Genomic DNA, 14,338 nt, shown 5'->3' on the forward strand with positions numbered 1-14,338 from the left:
ATAATGCACATTCTTATTTAACCTCCTTATATATGCAAATCAAGAAAAGTATTGAGGATATCTATTTCTGAGCACAAATAGGAATTTTATAAAGTTGACCATTTAGTATTGAACTGTACATGATCAGCGCTATGTTTGAAACTTCGGGTAATGATACAGGGCTACCAAACACTAATGTTTTGTAGCTATTTTTTTGTTTTGCCCATTATTGTCTATGTAGAACCGCAAAATGCTTACTGTATGTGCAGCAGGTAAATACTTGTGTTACAGGAATATACATAGATTATGCTACATTTCTTGCTTGATACAAAAGTCTTTTAAGCCTACTGAGACATTAGCTTTTGAGGTATGTAAGGTAAAATTTACAAAACGCTTCTCTGTAGTCAACAATGAGGTGCCATTTTTAAATTAGATTTTCTTTTGTATATTTTCTTATAGGGACAACTGTGGTGACAGCAGCTGTAGTTGAAACATACAAGTCTTCTAAAGTCAAGACGACTTTGAAGCTGGATTTCCAGTTTGACTCGCTCACTTTAAATTTGTATAGCTCCAATTCAAGCTCACCTCTGGTAATAATGTTTGGATCTGGAAAAGGGGAACCTCACATTTGTGTTTGTCCCATCCTATGAACATTTATATAACAAGTTATCCTTCTTTTAACAGACAAATACCAATAAAAGAGATAGTGGTCTCAATCTTGCTGAGTTCCAGTTGGGTCTGATTAAAACTGCTGTAAAAATGTCCTCTGATGGGTCCATGATCGCTGCAGTTAAACTCACAAACTGTATGTTGGATGATAAGAGACAATCCATCCAGAAAGCAACTCCACGGTACAGTGCCATGTTTGTGCAAGTGAAATATTGAGAGGGGACCTGTCACTGGATCCTCCTAACTTTTTTGCTTGTTTGTGATGCTGTTGTGTGTTTTTAAGCATACCCAGCTAAGTAAAAAAGAATAAAACAAAGATGATGAGGAGACTTATGTAGGACAGGATTTGGATATAAGGCACTTGTGAAAATAAGTGACTTTCCTTCTGATCATTTTTTGCATGTGCTAAAGCTTGTACTTACAGGGAACTATTCTTCAAAAAATAAAGATGCGATAGATGGCATTTTATCTGATCACAGTATGGTACTAAAAGAGGGCTAATGGGTAATGGCAATTTTAACCAAGCGGAAAACTGCATTCTTCATCAATATTTAAATGCTTTTCAGAGGAAATAATTGATGTTCTCGAGTTGTCTTAAGCACATGGATATATGAGCAGTGCACACGTATAAATGAAACTATTAAGGGGGTTTTCCACTTTAGTTTACTAAACACCCCCCTTCCTTGTCAATAATATTACTTATGGGGGAGGGGGTCTCTATCCTGTCTCTATACCATCACTTGCTCTAATTGGTAGGGTCCTGGCACTTGCATATAGCTGGGACAACAGTCTTTCGCCTTGGTACTGTCAGCCCTCTATTGCTGGGGGGATGCGACATAGCCATTCTAATTGAAAGCTTTGCATCTGAGAGAGTTAATTAGTAAACTTCTTAGTGGAAGATCCCATTAAAGACAAAATTCTCTGATGTGACATATTTTCTGTATCATTTGGAGTCAAAATACAGCATAGTGGATGCAAAGCTGTATGTTGTCATAAGGATTATGAGTTTAACTTTTCAATCCGGTATAAAACATCAAACTGTTATTCATTAAAATATTTAATCTATGACTACAACTACTCTACTAGATGTGAAATATGCTTTGTCTGTATCTGTTTAAGAATGCTGGAATTAAAACGTGGATGTGAGAAAAATGTCATGGTAGATGTCAAGTACAAGCAAGGCAGAGAAGGCACATCGTTGGACGTAACTGTCCGTGACATCTATTTGTGCACCAGTGTTGAGTTCCTGCTTACTGTGGCAGAAATATTTATTAAAGCCAATGAGCAAAGTTCTGTTGCAGTGAGGAGCAGCAAGCAAACATCAGCCAGTAAGGAAACAGGTAGGGTGTTTCTTTTACTTCAATTCTGCAACCATACACACTTGAACAATACAGACCTTAAATTCAATTGAATTTCTGTTTTGTATCTTTAGCTCCTATACAGCAGGTATCTAAAATGGAAATGAATGTAATGGTTAAGAACCCAGAGTTTGTTTTTGTGGCTGATTTGTCAAGAGCAGATGCCCCAGCGCTGGTACTTACAACACAATGTGAGCTTTCCATTAATAACAGCCCAGAACATCAGAAAATGACCGCAACCGTTAAGGACTTGCACATAAAGGCCTGTCCCTTTCTGCCAGACAAGAGAACGGGAAAGACAACAACGGTGAGATAATTTTACATGTTTTGTATATTTATCTAAACGACTGTTTGCTTAACTTGGTAAACTGATAAAAATTCTAAGTATAAAAGATTAAAAAAAACTGTCTGACTATATTTTAAAAAAGTTCAAAAGTTTGTTTGCTTCACAGTACAACTGTTATCTCTCTATTTGAAAAAGCTGCCTTTTGGTACAGTAGCATTTTGCCAATGGCCAATTGGTGGATACAGGTACTGTGGAGGTTAACGTTCCCTTCTAGGAGTTTGAGACACCTCTGCAGTACCTCCTTATTTTTCACTGCTCTCAAGATTTTTCTGCTGGCATTTAGAATATGCCTCTTGCTTAAGTAGCACTCATTCACCCACTGCCGCTGACCTGTACTTTGGTGCATAGATAAGGTGGATGCAGTCACTATGGGTGTTGAGTGGTTGCAGAGTTGGGTAGAATTGTGGTAGTCCTCGAGGGGTTGGGTAGAGTTGCACAACACTGCATAACCCCTACCACTACCCCAGAATTTTTCAATACTGTTGAGGACCAGGGGTACAGATATTTATAGGGGAGAGGAGTCTGTTGTTTTTTTCCAGTGCCTTGCTCCTCAGGTGAAGAACATTACCCACTGTCTGTGATCCCCTACAGCCTTGAGGAGTAAGTACAAAACCCAACTTTATTTGTTCTTTTCATCCAAGAAATGGGAGACCATTGAATTGAAAACTATGCATAAACTGAATAAAATGAGTGTGTTTCATCTCTGGTGCTGTCAGCTGTGTCCACTGCACTGTTTCTGCAGCTAGAATGGCAGTCACTATAAAGATATAGGTCTAAGTAATTTTGACCTCTGTCCTTAGCAAATAGCAGGGCACATCTGTGACCTGTACTATTAAAGTTGTATTTAGCTGCTTTGCAAGCATGTAGGTCATCTTTATTCTAGAGATCACTGTTTTATATAATGACAGCCATTCTAGCTGCATCCATCTCGCAGTGGATGCAGCTCACGTAAAACACCATTGTATCAACTATTGTGTAGCCAGCTTTAGGGAGCTATTGGTTTTTACATTAGAATTTTCCTGCGGTAATCGTAAGTTGTCGACATATATTTTTCATTCTTTTCATTTCGGGGATACTGCTTACCATGGGGTATAAAGGGAGCTGTACTAAGGAGTAAGGCACTACTACACTAAAGATCAGTTTTCTGACTAGTACCCAAGGAGTAGGGCACTTTTTGATTTTAATTCATTTTGTTTTAATTTCCTAAATTGTTTATATTAACATTAGTGGTGTCCTCTTTTAGAGCACCACTGGATGAGTGTGGGTTAAGCGCATTCAAAGCTTCTCTGCCATTTCACCAACTCTCCATCATTTCTGGCTTCTGGCTCTGGCTCCCAGAGAATGGTCTCCTGGTCGACTGCACAGGTCAGCGACAGGAACCCAGTATATGCATTTGGTGGGAGAGTACCGCAGCGGAGCACATTCAGCACCTCTGGAATGCAGTGAGTCCCATGTCCGTATGGCTGACATGGGGCTCACTGCAGTCTACCCTGGCTTCTGAGAACATGGTGCCTCTGCAGTAGAACAGAGGCATGACGGACAGAGAGAGATGAATCTTCATATCTTCATATTGGCAAGGAAATGGTCTGGTGGGGGCTGTGTTGAGTAAAACCCACACCAGAAAAACCATGAATGTGACAAATATTCTCTGTACAGCGCTGTGAAACTGTTGGCGCTATATAAATAAATGGTAATAATGATGGTTTATTTAGCACTGAGTCACTGTATTCTTATTTAAAATGAAACACTATTGTGGCGATACATTACCTGCTAAATAACTCTCTGGGAGATATTCAGTTAGAATTTACGGCCGCGATTACGTGCTGCTGCGCGTGTAAAGTGTCATTATGGTACTGCAACATAGCTGATTTCGTGCGCACCCCATAGGAAATCCGTGCTGTTGCGGGACCGAGACCCGTGCAGCCGCGAATCCTAATTGAATATGCCCCTCTGTGTCCTAGATTGTGTTTTGTGGTTCCTCCCTTTGTTTTTCCTGTGCGTTTCTCAGCATGTCATAAAAAATTACTACTTCCAGATCCAAGGTTGTCGGGGGAAGATCTGTATTGGACTTCACCTGTTCCAAATGTCAGGCAAAGTTACCTAGTGGAAGTCTTTTCGTTGTTTCTGCCATGGCGCAACCTAGGATAGGGATAGAAGAGGGGTATAGGAAGGTAGCAGAGTGGGAGGTGGGAGAAACAATACACACGGGACAGACAATATACTGTAGTGCTATGGGATTTAGCAGGTGTTTATAGCCTGTTTTGTCGTCTTCCTGGCGTCTATAGCTCTTTTGCTTAGTTTATAGCTCTAATGGGTTTGGGTGTGGGTAGTTGTTTATAGCTCTGGTGGTTAAGGAGGGTAAGGATGTTTAAAGCTCAGTAATCGGCCCAGTTTATCGCTCTCGGGTGTAGCGGCACTATATTGTGCTTTCTGTTTTTAGCTCAGTATGTTTATGGCTCTGGTTCTGCCCAATAGGGATGTTAGTGTGATATAGGGTATGTGTAGTCTATGTGTTCTGTGGGTTGTGTATGTGTTTTTAGGTAGTGCTATGTATTATGTAAGTGTTAAGACTGCTTGCGTTGCTGTTTATGCTCAAATGCTCATTTATAAGATCAGTTTACTGGAAATGGTCTCCTTCTTTGGTTAGGTAATGGGTAACCTTATCGGTGCTGGTGTCTGGGCGGCCTGATCGTGGTTGGTGGATGGAGGCTGCTTCCTTTTTGATGTTTGTAGTGCTGGCCGAGCGGTCAGTGTAGCTTTTGGCCGAGCGACTTTCTTCAACGGCACTTGGAACGCATATGCGAACTTCCGGTATTGAGGAGGAGGCGCACAGACGCCTGTGCGGTCCACTGCGGAGCGTTCTTTTCAGCGTGTGTGCTTTTTTTCTCGGCGTTGAGGGTGGATTCTGTGGTGATCTTTGTTTGGATTTGCTGAAACAGCAAATCCACACACCAGCCATATCCCTGACGAAGTCCCAGGACAAAACGCGTTGGTTAGACAACACACTACCAAAAGGACCTCCCTGAAGAAGTGAGCAGACTCCCAAACGCACAGGCGTCTGTGCGCCTCCACCTCAATACCCGAAGTTCGGCATTTGGAACGCATATGCGTTCCAAGTGCCGTTGAAGAAAGTCGCTCGGCCAAAAGCTACACTGACCGCTCGGCCAGCGCTACAAACATCAAAAAGGAAGCAGCCTCCATCCACCAACCACGATCAGGCCGCCCAGACACCAGCACCGATAAGGTTATCCATTACCTAACCAAAGAAGGAGGCCATTTCCAGTAAACTGCTCTTATAAGAGCATATGAGCATAAACATCAACGCAAGCAGTCTTAACACTTACATAATACATAGCACTACCTAAAAACACATACACAACCCACAGAACACATAGACTACACATACCCTGTATCACACTAACATCCCTATTGGGCAGAACCAGCTCAATAGAAACACGCACTACCCACTGTAACAACACCCTTATCACTTATACCACCAACCACCACAGAGACCAAGAGCCATAAACATACTGAGCTATAAACAGAAAGCACAATATAGTGCCGCTACACCCGAGAGCGATAAACTGGGCTGAATACTGAGCTTTAAACATCCTTACCCACCTTAACCACCAGAGCTATAAACAACTACCCACACCCAAACAGTACAGACACCATAACAATATACACCACATTAGAGCTATAAACTAAGCAAAAGAGCTATAGACGCCAGGAAGACGGCAAAACAGGCTATAAACACCTGCTAAATCCCATAGCACTACATTATATTGTCTGTCCCGTGTGTATTGTTTCTCCCACCCCCCCACTCTTCTACCTTCCTATACCCCTCTTCTATCCCTATCCTAGGTTGCGCCACGGCAGAAACAACGAAAAAACCAACAAGCCCGGGAACTGGAACGCCCGCACTACCCGTAACGACAGCAACAAACTTCAAGACACTTACAACAAGCGCAGACGTCCAAGGTAAGCTCCCTAAAAAGAGTCTCCACCATCCACCTAGTGGAAGTCTGTCCATTGCAGAATTGAAGAAAAATTGCAGTGTGTCCTGTGGAGGGAGGTGAATCTATCCTTCCTATTCTTCCCTTTAGAGACTTCATTTGTTGATACTCCATCTCAGGAAGTGGTGTTTCAGCTACCTCCAGGAACCTTTCTGGATCTGTAACTGGTTAAAATGTCTTCCTCCGTGCTGTGGCTCTTGGAGACTTTGTCATCCACAAGCCTCGTAAGTGTCAGGCTCTCCCTCATGTGCAAATTTTAGGAGATTCCAATTCCGAACACTCCTCTCAGGAAGAAGGTGAGATCTAAAGGAACTCGGACTATGAGTACCTGACTGCATGCCCGGATGAATCGTCCAGTACACGGTTGAGGTTCTGATTTTAGCTGTCTAGCAGACCCTTGATATGCAGTATGTGGAACTGGTAGTTCCCAGTGTTTCCCTATTTAAAAGGAAAAAGAAGCAAACCATTTCATTTTCCTCTTCAATGCAGTTATCTGAATTCTTGGGTGAGTCTAGGCAGAAACCATATAGGAGGTTTAAAGTTCCGACAAGGTTCCAGTTCAACTACCACTTCTCTGAAGCTGTAAAATGGGAGATTCTGCTACTACCATTCCTATTCTGAGTGCTGCTTTGTTAAAAGGCAGCACAGATAGTAAATGCAAGTGAATCTATCTATGTCTCAACAGGTTCCTCGCTCATCTTGCAGTCTCTTGGGTAATCAAAGCAGTGGAAAATTGAGCAGGGCAACTCAGTAAGGACATGCAATCTAAGCATTAGATTGTATTTGACGCCAATAGTGGACCATGTTTCTGAGGCATCCAAGTACTTGGGGGACGCTGTCCTTGATGCGGGTCTGGGTCTATCCAAAACCTCTGCCATAGCGGTAACTGCCAGGGACACTCTCTGGCTTCGATCATGGGAGGCAGATGTAGAGACCAAAAAGACTCTTGAGGCCTTACCTTTTGAGAGTACTCCACTTTGCGGCCATGAACTAGACAAAATCATCTGTCTGGTCACAGGAGGAAAGATCTTCGTTCTTCCTGGTATACCCTAGATGCCGGATCATTGTGTTCCTTATGCTACATTGTTAAAACGAGCAGAACTTTCATAAGGGGCCAGTCCTTTGCCCAACATCGGGCTCACTAAAGTGGTAAACAGGCTTGGGCAGGCTGGCACCCTGGTTCCAAGCCCACTGAAAACAATTTGCATGACTGGTCCCCTTCCCACACTAAAATCTGTGGTGGGACCCATCTGCTGTTCTTTCGGGATCAATGGATCTGTTCTTCTCCCAACGCATGGGAGGGAGGCATTGTGAAACGAGGTTACACCTTGGACCTCTTGGGCCACCTCCCAAGCATTGCTTTTCAACTCCCATTCCAAGAGACAGTGCCTGGAGACGGGCCCAACAGTGAGCCATCCTCCATTGCATGAATCTGATGGGTTGAATGATATCTTGCTTCGAAGCGGTGCGGTTTGCTCGTTTCCACTTCTGGACATTCCGGAATGAGCTTATAGCCAAGTGGTCGAGGTCCAATACACATTTGACCCCTCAGTCCCTTCTGTGATGTTTGAGGATGAAGCATCTCAATCAGGGGCACCCCTTCTCTGTCTGGGTCTAGACCGTCATGACTATGAATGCCAGTCTACAGGGATGGAGAGCGGTCATAAACGTGCTTGAGCTAAGAGTGCCTCTAAACGCTATGTTGCAGCCTCAGCTCCTCTTGAGGTACAGACTCATCTGAATCCAGTCGTACAATGTCATGGCTATAGTGTATGTAAACCACCAAGAGGGGACCAGAAGTACTCCCGATGAAGGAGGAAGCCAAGATGAAATGTCATGTCCCAGTGATCTTGGTGGTCATTATCCGAGGGTGGACAATTGGGAGGCCCATTTCTTGAGTTGGCATTCTATTCATCCCGGGCAATGGTCAAAATTGGAGTAGTGGGGTCAGCTGGAGGATGACATGATGGCCTCTTGGCTGAACCACAAGGTAGCTTGGTACTGTGCAAAAAACACGGATCCACAAATATTCGTAGTGGATGCTATGACTGTCCCCTGGCAGAACCAACTAGCGTAGTTCTTCCCTCTGATTCCCATGTTACCTCGGATACTGAAGAAGGCCAAGAGAGAGGGTATTACAGTAATTCTGGATGGGGATTTGAGATTAGCTTCTCTCAAAGTCTAGTTATCAACATTATATATTTTCTTCTAGAGACGCGGTCCAGAAGGTTCTTCAGTGGTTTCTACATGTGCAAACGACTTTTGTTCCGCCGTTAGTACTATGGGTTTCTGTGCAACAGAAGCCACCTTTCAAGCCTCTTTAATCCGTTGATCTCAAGTTTCTTACTTAGAAGGTGCCCTCCTTATTGGCCATCTCTTTAGCAAGCCGAGTATATGAATTTACTTTTCTGTCTTGCAGGTCACCATTTCTTGTCTTTCACAACGGTAGAGCTGTTCTGCACAAAAAGGCTTCTTTTTAGCCCAAGGTGGTGTCAAAATGTAATCTAAACCAACATATTGTTCCTGTGGTAGACCAGGACTTGTCATCAAGGTGAGAAGACTCGCTCTACCTGTTGGATGTGGTTAGGATCTTGAGGATCTATGTGGACTCATCAGCCTCCTTGTCCTGCACGATGCACACAAGGGAGGATGACTGGCAACGAAACAAACAGTTGCGAGTTGGATTAAGGCTACCATCCCCTGAGGCTTGTATATCAGAGGAAACCCCAGTTCCAGAAGATATTAAAGCCCACTCTACCAGAATGGTGAGTATATCCTGTGCAGTGTGGCATTGAGCCTCAATTGAACAGTTGTGTCGGGCAGCAAACTGGAACTCCGTCCACAGGTTCAGCGTCTTTGTATCAAAAGGTGCCAGTTTTGACATAAAGATGAAAAGTTTATTGGCAGCAACAGTGTCTGGACGTACCCCCCTATGGGCAGCTTTGGGTCGTCCACATGGTAAGCATCATTCCCCAAATGGAATGAATGAGAAAAGAAGAATTTTCTACTCATGGTAAAATCCATTTCTTTGAATCCATTTGGGGGACACTGCACTACCACCACTTTGTTGTTTGTTCTGTACTTTGGTTGAGTGTCTTGTTAATTTTATTTTTTTTATTGTTCTTTCAGTCCTATCCTTGGGGCTTTGTTTGTAAGTTAAGAAAAGAAACACTTATGGGTCATTATACAAGGGGCATACAGTGGGAGAAACAAACAGAGAAGTCTTTAGTGGAATAGTGCCTTAATTCCAGCACCGCACCTCTATACCCCATGGTAAGCAGTATCCCCTAAATGGATTCAGAGAAATGACGTTTAAGATAAGTTAAAATATCCTCTTATACTGAATTCAGCAGTAACCTCTCAGTTGCCAGAGGTATTGTTTAATAATTCCTAACCAGAACCCTGGATTGGCAGTTAATCACAGTACAGTATAGTATGTATTACAGTACAGGAGTTCTATCAAAAATATCAGTTTTGACACTGAATTAATGGGTCTCTGGTAATGACTAATAAGTGTTGCTGGTTACATAGAACTTTACTCATAGTGTGATGTAGTAGACTAGCCATCCACATTAACTTTTGCCTGCTCAAGTCTGAAATTAGTATGGCACTGTGATCATGCACTGAGCACGGAAATGAGTAAATTCTGCCCTTGTCTAGCAGATCATCCAGAGAGCTATTCCTGATTACTTATTCTTTGTGGTTTTGGAATTTCCTCATTGTGGTGGAGGAGTAAAGAGAATTTTAATATCCTTTTCTCTAAGGCCTGCTGCGATGTACAGGTGTTTTTCCTCTTTGGAATGGCCCATTTGTCTTGCGTTCTGATGCAGGTCCTTACTCTTAGACTTTGCTAGTGATAAATTAAATATGTGTAAGGGCTGAAAATTGAATTAATTGTAATGGGTTAATTTTTAAAGGTTTCTACAGCTTAGACGATAAAGCTAAGTTCTGCAGTGTCTAGGCCCACCTGCTAAAAAGGAGAAAAAATATTTTACAGTATTATTTCATAACACTACCTTAAGCTTTCCATATTAAACTGATGTGCATGTAGGCAGATATTTTGTGTAACACCTGTATATTTTTTATTATTTATTTTAGATCCTACAGCCATGTGATCTTCTTTTCCAAAGCATTCAGTCTAATGGTGGTCCACAGAAAATAGACCTATCCATTAAATCACTCATGTTAAAGGTAGGCAATACTTCTTGTGTGATTGTTGTGAAAGCATACATGAATGTGCATGTCCTGAAATAAATAAATGTTGCTCTTGTCCTCAGGCCATCTTAACAGCATTATAGGCAGGTAAAGCAGTGCACTGTGGGGCCCTACCTACACAACCACTCACAGGAATAAAAATGTTAATTATCGATAAAATTAAGCTTATATTTATTGGTACCTCCAACAAAATCAGTATTTACACATTAAAAAACATGCTCTACAGCAGAGAATAATCCACACAATCGTTTGGACAATATAACATGAGTCTTGAAGTTGAAAACAAGAAATTCAACATGAAAATGGTACTTCGATAATAAATCATACAAGTGGAGATGGCACAGTATGAAATTACTATGAATTATTTATTATGTTCAACACAAACATGTGCGAAATTTCTTTGCAGAGAATTGCTTCAAAACTTGTGTGTTGATTTTGTCTTGCTTATGTACAATTAGTACTTATGCGTTGTTTTTATCAAGGTCAAAATATGTATTTGCAACAGCAAGCTGGCATGTACGGATAACAGCTGATACTGAGGTGATTAGTCCACCTAAACATTTTAATAAAGAGGGTTTGAAGGTTCTGAATAAATCTCCCGAAATAATATACTGAAATGTTGACAAACCTATGGGGCCCCTATTCTCGTGGGGCTCCCGGGCAACTGCTCAGCATGCCCATGCATTAAGACAGCTCTGCTTGTCCTAAGTCAGAGTTAAGAATTATAGTATGTGACACGGAATAACCATTTAAGTCCTAAATTACATATTTGTGTGCACGAATAGTCTATTACCATAAAAATGAAAGGATGGATGCTTTATATCCTGTCACTGTGGGAAATTGCAGCTATTGGGGTGGGGGGGGGGGGGTTATAGTATGTGGAATTGGGCCCAGGGCACTTTAAATCTCAAACTGTTGGAGGGTAGCCGCTCGTCTACTATGCCCTTCTCATCTGCGGTCAGTTTTAGTTTATGCCTTTCGAGAAGTGCTTTTTTCTTTTGGACTCTATGTCCTGTGTCTTTTTATTTTATTCCTAGGCTTTTTATTTGTACTTGTATAGCTGCAGCACATACAGGATTAGCCCCATAAGGTTAATAGCCTGTAGACTTTATTCACTCGGGATCTCTGTGCCGGGGTGAGTAGCCCTTAAGCTTCCCTCACCTCATGATATTTGGCAGTCGTTGAGATGTCTGTGCTCTCATTTTCACAGGATCTGTGCTGCATAGTGAAGGAGTGCCTCCCAAGGAGTGAATAGCCTGTTGGCTTCCTTCACTGTAGGCCCCTGCATTGAAGTGTAGCCGCTAGCCTTCCCTCCTTCCAGTCTGTTTGGCAGGGCTTGAAAAAATGCTGCTTTGATCCCCTTGGTAGCAAGCAGCTCTTAGAAGAGTACAGCTCGACCATGGGACACGCTGCACTGCCATAGAAGGTATCCTGTAAGGAGATAACAGTCTGAGCAGCCAAGTAGACAGACCATATTGAGTAACGTCGGCAGTGGCTGGGGAACAGATGGATAAGGCTAGCCAGAAGCGTGATTGTGAGAGGGGTTGTTTCTTCCCTCTCCTTAGACTTGTTGAGTTTTTTCCTCAGCAGAAGCAGAGCCGGATTTACACCTCATGGGGCCCTAGGCAAGATATCTGTTTCCCCCCCCCCCCCCCCCCCCTTCACACACACAGTGGCCCCTCGCACACACATAATACACGCACGCAGTGGCCCCTCAAACACATAATACACGCACGCAGTGGTCCCTCACACACACACACATAATACACGCATGCAGTGGCCCCACACACATAATACACGCACGCAGTGGTCCCTCACACACACACACACACATAATACACGCACGCAGTGGCCCCACACACATAATACACGCACGCAGTGGCCCCTCACACACACACACACACATAATACACGCACGCAGTGGCCCCTCTCACACACACACACACACACACACACACACATAATACACGCACGCAGTGGCCCCTCACACACACACACGATACACGCACGCAGTGGCCCCTCACACACACACACACACACACGATACACGCACGCAGTGGCCACACACACACACATAATGCACGCACGCAGTGGCCCCTCACACACACACACACAATCAGGGCCGGACTGGGACTAAAAATCAGCCCTGGCATTTAAAGCACACAGGCCCACGTGGGCTCCATGCACTATATTGTTGCACACTGATGCTGGCGCAGTACAACATGATGTAGTATGAGTGTGTGTGGGGGGGGGGGGGGAGGGGGTATTTATTTCTCCTAATGACCCTCAACATTACATTATTAGCACCCCAATTACATCAATAAATACAATGACAATACATTATTAGTACCCAAATTACAGCAATAAATAACCCCCCACACACACTCATACTACATCAATCACCCCCACATTATAGCAACCGGCATCACCCCCCACATTACAGCATCACTCCCCACATTACAGCGTCCAGCATCACCCCCCACATTACAGCGTCCAGCATCACTCCCCACATTACAGCGTCCAGCATCACCCCCCACATTACAGAGTCCAGCATCACCCCCCACATTACAGCGTCCAGCATCACCCCCCACATTACAGCAACCGGCATCACCCCCCACATTACAGCGTCCAGCGTCACCCCCCACATTATAGCAATACCCTCTCCTACTTATTAGCAATACTAAGCACCAAACACACTACAACATTGCCACCAGCACGCCACCCCATACTACAGCAATACCACCAATTATACAGACGCCACTGTAGGAAACAATGTTTTGCTTTTTTCAAATCTCCCACAAAATAGCAACTACGAACAGAGTACTTACACACACATATAGGTAACAGGTACCCTTTTCCCTCAATGAAATAGTAATGGCAGAATTTTCATGAATCATTCCACATGAAATAAAACTAACATATATCTAAAAAAAAACATAACTATTGAATGATCAGTTGAACTCACACGGCCGCATTAAAAGTATTTCCATCTACAGCAAAATGTCAGAGAAAAATATTTTTGTTTTACTACAGTAATTGGATATGCGTCTTTTCTATTCATTTTAAATAACACAGTATATAAATTAAGGGGGATAGAGGAGGTGGGTGAGAAATAATTGGATGTGACCCATCATGATCCATCAGTTTGATTAGATAGGAAACATTTAGATTATTTACCTGGAGACGTCTACCCCCTTGACTCACAGGCAGGGCTGACAAGAGGAATTTTGGGCCCTGATACAGCAACTTCTTTGGGCTCCCATCATATTCAACAATGAAAAACTTGCCTTTGGCAGAAGTTCATATGATGCCACACCGTAGTGTGCCCAGTTCATATTATGCCACATCGTAGTGCCCCAAGGTCATATTATGTCACATAGTATTACCCTCAATTCATATTTGGTCATGCAGAAGTGCCCACAAATCATATTATGGCATAGTAGTGCCCCCAAAACATATACCATACAGTAGTGCCCACAAATCATATTATGTCACAACAGTGCCTCCAAATCATATTATGCCACAATAGTGACCCCAAATAACATTATGCCATAGTAGTGCCCCAAATCATTAGTAAAGCTCAGACAAAAACTCATTCACAAATAAAAATTGGTACAGCATATCAGATTCTGAGTGTGAGTCCCAAGAGCAGCTTAATACATCATTTACAATGCAAACAAAAATAGATATATTGACATAATTACAGATAAAATTTATGACAAGCAATGTTTTTTTCCTCTTAATTAAAAATCTCT

At 42.8% G+C, this 14,338-nt stretch overlaps 1 protein-coding gene across 3 annotated transcripts in view; it reads left to right on the forward strand.

Annotated features, from left to right (window-relative positions):
- The window catches only part of VPS13A (vacuolar protein sorting 13 homolog A), a 243,599-nt gene that overhangs the window by 99,816 nt on the left and 129,445 nt on the right, over window positions 1–14,338 (forward strand). For all 3 annotated transcript variants that reach the window (XM_075211020.1, XM_075211019.1, XM_075211021.1), the window contains 5 exons: window positions 439–569; window positions 664–830; window positions 1,768–1,988; window positions 2,081–2,313; window positions 10,467–10,559. In XM_075211020.1, the coding sequence (XP_075067121.1) occupies window positions 439–569; window positions 664–830; window positions 1,768–1,988; window positions 2,081–2,313; window positions 10,467–10,559 (845 nt within the window). The remainder of the gene's footprint in view (window positions 1–438; window positions 570–663; window positions 831–1,767; window positions 1,989–2,080; window positions 2,314–10,466; window positions 10,560–14,338) is intronic.

The sequence above is a fragment of the Mixophyes fleayi genome, chromosome 1 (assembly GCF_038048845.1).
Source record: "Mixophyes fleayi isolate aMixFle1 chromosome 1, aMixFle1.hap1, whole genome shotgun sequence".
Classification (NCBI taxonomy): Eukaryota; Metazoa; Chordata; class Amphibia; order Anura; family Limnodynastidae; genus Mixophyes; species Mixophyes fleayi.